Source organism: Python bivittatus, unplaced genomic scaffold (assembly GCF_059951505.1).
Source record: "Python bivittatus isolate LINGU-HERP-01145 unplaced genomic scaffold, Pbiv_v1 ctg000430_np1212, whole genome shotgun sequence".
In the NCBI taxonomy this organism is placed as follows: Eukaryota; Metazoa; Chordata; class Lepidosauria; order Squamata; family Pythonidae; genus Python; species Python bivittatus.
The window spans coordinates 5017757-5025231 of record NW_028277071.1 but is presented as its reverse complement, the minus strand read 5'-3'; the positions used below and the strand labels follow the sequence as shown (position 1 = coordinate 5025231).

General features: G+C 40.9%; 1 protein-coding gene across 1 annotated transcript; it reads right to left on the bottom strand.

The window, feature by feature from the left end:
* Positions 1-515: 515 nt before the first annotated feature.
* LOC148215320 (vomeronasal type-2 receptor 26-like) lies at positions 516-2005 on the bottom strand. Its single transcript, XM_088144101.1, has 2 exons — positions 1891-2005; positions 516-1417 (listed from the first exon to the last, which is right to left on the bottom strand). The coding sequence occupies exons 1-2, from the start codon at positions 1892-1894 to the stop codon at positions 516-518; spliced, it is 906 nt and encodes a 301-aa protein (XP_088000227.1). The 5' UTR covers positions 1895-2005.
* Between the last annotated feature and the right edge of the window lie 5470 nt (positions 2006-7475).

The following is a 7475-nucleotide window of genomic DNA, read 5'->3' as shown; positions in this document are numbered from 1 at the left end:
TCTAAAAATATGTACAGTAACTTTAATTTACTTTTACTAGTTTGTAGAACATACCTACAATTATTGCAAATTTGGATTAACTTAACTAGTTAATTTCCCTCCCCATCTAGACTACAACACAGATTTTTGTGATGGGCTACCATCCAAGTCTGAAACAGGTCTTGCTCTGCTTAGTATTTTTGCACATCCAAGATTGGTTCCTCCTCCAGTATCTGTGTCCCAGTATGGAATGCTCATGTTTCCTCCCCATGTGAGATATGAAGGAGAAGAACACTTTCTGATTTCTCAGCAATACCACCAAGCCTGTGCAACACCTTCTTGGGAGAGACTCAGAAGGAACTCCCAACATTTGGGAAATCCTTAGAATTTGACCTATTCAGAACAGCTATATAAATTAACTTAACAAATAAGTGTAGGATTGCACTGAGTGTGCTTGTGACCACTTGAAAGCATACCATGCGATTAATAGCTAAAGCTTAATTTAACAGGGCTGAGACTTTACAGATTTCAGCTGATTAATTCCTTCTTCCCATCAGGAGCTGCCTGTCATTCAGCTCAGGCCTGAGCAAAATGATATAGCATTTGGGAGGGAAAATGCAGCCTAGTAAGCCAGCACTAGAAGCCAAGATGGAGAAGACCTCCACAGCGACCACATATTTCCCCTTGGTGCTCAGGTAGGTTGGAACAAAGGAGAGCCAGACGCTGCAGAAGATCATCATGCTGAAGGTGATGAACTTGGCTTCATTGAAATTGTCTGGTAACTTTCTTCCGAGGAAAGCCACAGTGAAGCTGGTCATGGCCAGGAAGCCCATGAAGCCCAGCACACAGGAGAACATGATTGCTGAACCCTCATTGCATTCCAGGACAATTTCTTCAGCCAGAGAATACATGTCAACATCAGGGAATGGAGGAAAGGTTGCCAGCCACACCATACAAATAGCAACTTGAGTGAGGGAACAGGAGAGAATGATGGAGCCGGCCAGTGGTTTTCCCACCCATTTCCTGATCCTGGAGCCTGGTTTGGTGGCCATAAAGGCCAGAACCACAATGATCGTTTTGGCCAAAATGCAAGAAACCGCCACTGTGAAGATAATGCCAAAAGCGGTCTGGCGAAGGAGACACCTCATCTTCTCTGGCTGACCAATGAAAAGTAAAGGGCAAAGGAAACAGAGGAGGAGAGAAATGATCAGAACATAGGTGAGGTTCCGATTGTTGGCCTTGACGATGGGGGTTTCCTTGTACTTAAGGAAGATCCAAAGCACTAGAGCTGCGGTGCAAGAAAAGAAAAGAGCAAGAGTGGTCAGGCTGATCCCCAAAGGTTCTGTGTAGCTCAGAAAGATTACATCTTTGGGAATGCAGTGATCCTGCTCTTTGTTTGGGTAGTGATCTTCTGGACATGGGGTGCAGGCATCCATGTCTGAAAAAAGAAAAGCACAATTTCTCTGTACAGGGGTTTTCCATATACTGCATCCAGATCACCAGCATTCCAGGGATACTTTTCCCCATGCAAGTAGCTCCAAGCCAGGTTGCAATGTTTGCCCAGCACAAACATTCATAGAGGAGAACAATCTAGAGCTGGGGATCTCGTATAACAAAAGGAAAGCTGACTGGCTCACTAAAGATAACCCATTCTCAGGAACTACTATTCACACGTACATCGTTTTTGAAACGTAAGGAAAATGTACATCCAATGAGTTCTTCCTCTTCCACTGAGCACACAGCTTTGGGAGGAATAATATGGAGTGGTGAAGGTCAGATCCCCTTTGCCAGTCAGATCAGCCAATCAATGGGGTGACAGATGTGGCAGGCAGATTGTCCTCAAATCCCCATGCAATGAGTCCTAAACGAAATACAGAGTGATGCAATAAAACTGAAAATACTGTCGCTTACCCATGTGCTCTGAGACCTCCCCAGCTGGGCATGGAAAGCAATCATAGCAGCAAAAAGCTTTTCCTTCCTTCTTCGTCCGCCTGTGACCGAAATGGCAAAGGTCATTACACAAGGAAGAGGGTGGTTCCTGTGTGCAAATGAGAGCAGGTGTTTTAATATTGACAGGAAAGTTAGAGGTGAGAATCATCAGCCAATGGGAGAAAAAAGGAATCAGAATCCAAAGAACACCTGTGATTGCTGTATCAGTTGCAGAGAAAGAATGCCAGACACACATAAAAGTGGCCTCCAGAAGATTCCTTCCCTAATCGGTTCGAAAGATGGGTATGATGGATAACTAGGTCTTTGTATGCCACAGTGTGATCCGTTGGTGGTTTATTCAGGAGAAGGGGAAGGAAGGAAAGGGGAAGAAGAAGATGACATGTTAGCAGCTCCTTTTGGAGGTTCACCTTCCCTGAACTTATTTCCTCCATATAATTGTCAGATATAATCACCAAATGAAGGGAAAAGATTAAGAAATGACCTTGGAAGCAAGCAGGAATACACTCAAACAAGGGGAAGGGGAGGTTGCATTTATCTCAAAGGGTGAGCTCTGGAATAGAGTGGATTGTGAAGGAAGTGATCCAAAAGGCCAACAGACTTATTATCATGTCCAAATCTTAAACTAGTTCTTGAAAAGCCTTCAGAGGATTAGATGTACCCCATTCTCTGTATCTACTGTACCTTATCGTATGGCCTAGGCCACACAATGGCATCCACAGAAATGGAGAGGGCTTTGTCTTTTGGAGCAAGGGGATCAATGTTTCCCACCTTGACTCGAAGAAAGGTCTGATTTGGGAATGTCACCCAATTGATAATATCAAACCCAGCTTTCAGTTCCCTGTTTTCATCAAAAGAAACTGTTTCCCCAAGGCTATTGTTAAACGAGAGGCTTCTTAAATAATGGTGGAGCTAAACGGAAGGAGAAAGGGACAAAGAAGAAGAGGAAAAGAAGGGCGAATAAATGATGTATTTCCAATAGAAAGACCGTTTTATACTAATAGTAAAGCCCCTTAATTTAATCAACATTGCTTCATTTTTTTCCTGACCTGAGTCATATGCATACATTTTTTTCTAAATCTGTGCCCTGGTACACTATTCCAAAGAAGAAAAGTTTTCTTTTGGGAAAAAACATCTTCTTCTTGACATCTTTGTGTGTCAATCTTCTCCACCTCGTTGAATCTTTCAATTATGATGCATCACACGTTTATCATTATTATTATTACTGGTACAATTCTACCAGCACAAAAGTACTGATATTAGAAATTAAGGTGGATGGAAAAGAAACAACACTTAATCATCAAGGAAACCTTTTTGTCTCCTCTTCCCATTGGGAAGAACTTTCCTGAACTTTGGATGTCATGTTCCTCAACTAAGAATGGGAACTTCCTGGTCCTTTTCCATCAGACTACACAGGCAGAAAGTAGAAAAAAAACAATTGCAGTAAGAATCTACTACAAACACTGAGTGCTTAATAAATGTTTGCATCACATTCCTTGATAGGAAAATGAAGTTGCATTTCTTAAGCCTTCATATCACTCTTTTACACCTTGAAATGACACTTTCAGAATGAGAAGATCTGCCTGAATTTTAACACAGAAAAAGTTGAGTGTTGAGTGGTGACACTTGAAGCGCTTTGGAGTCATTGATCAGCTCTTCTAAATTTCTCCATTCAGGACATTACCTGCCATGGCTGTTTACTGATGCTCTTCCTTCTCTTTCTCTCTCCTATCATTCTGGGCTTGAACTGGTATGAACCCATGGATTGCAAAGCATGGGCCATGGTGTAAACTGCACTGTAGAGGCTGTAGCTGTGACTAGTCATCGTGGTTTCAAAAACTGACCCAGGCAGGGTCTCCATCTTCTCCTCCCCAGTACAGACATTTTCATCGATCTTGTCCCCGCTTGGAGGAGACCAGTTACAGGTAAAGGCCTGTTGCCAAAAGTCCTTGAGGAAGCCATCTCCATTTTCCACATTTGGGTTTCTTCTTTTAAGAAAGGTTTGAAATCCCATCACCTCAGTTGAATGAAGGGCGATCAATAGAGCACCATGGATAATATCGATCTCAAAAGATTTGATAATGGGAATTGATGTGAATTCCATCTGGGCTGGCATAATCCAGACTTTACTCTCAGTCTTGTTTGGCATATACTCAAATTCTGAAAGACGAGGGAAGATTATCAAAAAGATCATAGTGTGAATTTCTCCATGAAAGATCACAACGTTGGCTGTGCTATCGCTAATCACCTTGTATGTTTTGATCCATTCATCCACCATTTCAGTAATATCAGAGCCAATATACAGTGTAGGCAACATTTCTATAAAATCAAAGCAGATGCCTCTCTTGGAAAACTTGGGTAGCACCACTTGTACAAATCTCCATCCAGTGTCATCATTCATAAAAATAACTCCAATCCACGTCCACCTGAAAAGCAGCAGCAGCTGTAGGATCCCTGAATATTGATGGTCGCCACTGGGGAACATCCTTTGGAACAAAATACTTTGGGTCCAGTCATTGATAACTGGAGCAGAAGCATAACTGAACTGTAGGGAAAAGATATAAGCAAGGAGAAAGGGAAGGACTAATTCCCAATCTGTATCTGTATCAGAAGAAATATCATATCCAAAAAACAGGAAAGAAATGGTTTTACTTTATTCAGTCCACCTCTACTCAAAGTACTGTGTCTAGGTCTGGACATCACATTTCAAATGGGAGTGAAAGATGAGTTTCAAAGAGGGGCAATGGTGAGTTCTACTTCCTGATCAAGATAAGGGATAGGAGACAGTGGCCTAAATGGGACCATCCGACTTTACGTTTCTGTCAGTTTGTCTTCTTTTTAAATGTCATTCCATGTAGGTAAAGGAAGGGTTTGTCAATTCATGATAGCAATAGAACCAGTGTGCATAAATGTGCAGTGGGTATACGATGTATTATACTGTGTAGGTTGTATCTCTCATAGAAATAAAAAAGATGGTTATCTGCCTTCACAGTACAACATAGAGTTCCTAGTGTCACTTTAATGTTATTACCAAAAGATGAGCTGGGTGTTCAATTAAGCTTTTTTTTTTTTTTTCCTTCTCTTTTTTTAAATTCCTTATGCTTAACTCATCATTCAAAATTATAGATTTGTACCGGTACAACCTATAGATTGTATCACTATTGTATATGGTGTTCAGATATTTCTGTTGTTTCTAGCCCACACAAAACTTGATAAACATTAAATCAGTATTATACTACACATACAAAGCTACATCCAAGACTGAAGGGACATACTATAAGTTTGTTCAGGAGCTAATCCCTGTGTGCACATCTTACCTGTGGAAACTTGTAGATGCTCAGAATGGTTGCCATATAGAAACTCACATCTGAGTTGGGTCCCCCAATGACTGCGATAATATTATCTTTACTATCACACTTGTAGTTTGGGATGAAGTTGCTCCATGTGGAGAGAAGTTCCAGTGAGGCGCGGTAAGTCCAACTTGCAACAAAATTGCTATTATAGATGTGGAAGCCCAGGGAGATATTCGGTAATATCTGAGGATTTTCGTTAATCTCCATTACAGCAAAAGCAAAGGCCAGGGTATGTTGATAAATCTGAGTCACAAATCTGCAGTTTGATGTACATGCAGAGTGAGTACAGTGGTTGAAGAATATCAGTCTGCTAAATTTTCACCCAATGCAAATATTTAGGCCATACAATCAAAGATGTCTTAAAATATTTCTTTAACAGTGATATTAATTTGGAAGCCATGAGTGGACTCATTCCCATCTGGAGTGTTCAAAGATAAGCTTCCCTATCATTTCTGTTTTATTTGCATTCCCCCTGCATTTTAGAGGGGAGAAGCAACTCAAGGGTTTATGTATCTTTAGAGTTGTTTATGAAGCTGGCTTATAGTCAGAGGAAGGGTTACCAAAATTGTTAGTAGACTTCCACATGATATATGGAGCTGATATTTCGTGGACAAATAATCAGTACTACCTTATTTCTATTTTGAAAGCTCTCAAGTAGGCAAAGTGTTGAATCTAACGGACAGAAACTTTGATGTGGGACATACCTGGCACTTCATATTGGGAGATATTCTGTGGAGCAGAGAGAAGAATGAATACTCCAGTAGGGACTTTCATCGAGAGCTTAGTCATCTCCCTGAGAGGGGAGACTGAACTGCAGCTGGATCGGTGGTTGGCAGCAAACGATGGCCACCCAACTTGCTCCGGATCAAGGAGGAAGTGAGAAATCAACCCATTCTGTTGCGGGACGGCCATTCCTCGTAAGCTAATCTCAGAAATGGAAGTGTCTGAGATTGACTTGTGAGTGAGTAGCAAAAGGCGGGGGATCCATCTTCATTCACAGCTATGGTGCAGCCTAAATATGGATGCCAGAGCCAGGCGAACTACATTTCTAAATCACTTTTGGATATAACCATTTTTCAGCTTAAGAGAGACCTCCCTTTGCAACAGGTAAGTAATTCTCTTGACGTTTTTTTCATTATTTCTGGGATTATAACTTTAAAAGAAGAATTAGAATTTTATTCTAATTTGAATAATTCATGAAAAGCTGGAGGATAAGGAGAATACAAAAAAGATATAAAAGTTATTTATGGTGAAAGGGGAAGATTTATTTGTTAAAAGTTTAATTTTCCAAAACTCCATCTGTATTAATTGGACTTGATTTTTCTAAGGGAATAGTTTTTGCTTTCTGTGATATGCTTGATGATTGGCTGGATTTTCAGAACAGAAGAAGATAGTAATCGGAGCCCTCTGTGTATTTTTTGCAGCGTGAAATGCACCAGTGAACGTCAAGTGTCTGCTTAATTTCCCTGATGTGATAGCTATGGTCGCTTGCTTTGGGGGGAAGAAGAAAATGTGGCTAGAAGAGGCCCTTTCGAGTAGTTGTTAGAAAATAAAATGACTTCTTTAAGTTTACTCCAGTCAACATTTGATGAAGTAGGAGCTAAATTCAAGTCCCCTGAAAAAAAGATCGAGGAAAGCTGAAGTTGACCGGTGCTGACTGGTTCTATGAAGACCTACAACACCTTCTAGAACTAGCGCCAAAAAAAGGTGTCCTTTTCATTATAGGGGATTGGAATGCTAAAGTAGGAAGTCAAGAAATAATTGGAATAACAGGCATGTTTGGCCTTGGAGCACAAAATGAAGCAGGGCAAAGGCTAATAGAGTTCTGTCAAGAGAACAAGCTAGTCATAGCAAACACTCTTTTCCAACAACACAAGAGACGACTCTACACATGGAGATCACCAGATGGTCAATACCGAAACCAGATTGATTATATACTTTGCAGCCAAAGATGGAGAAGCTCTATACAGACAGCAAAAACAAGACCAGGAGCTGACTGTGGATCAGATCATGAGCTTCTTATTGCAAAATTTAGGCTTAAATTGAAGAATGTAGGGAAAACCACTAGACCACTCAGGTATGACTTAGATCATATTCCTTGTGAGTACACAGTGAAGGTGATGAATAGATTTAGAGGATTAGATTTGGTAGACAGAGTGCCTGAAGAACTATGGATGGAGGTCCGTAACATTGTAC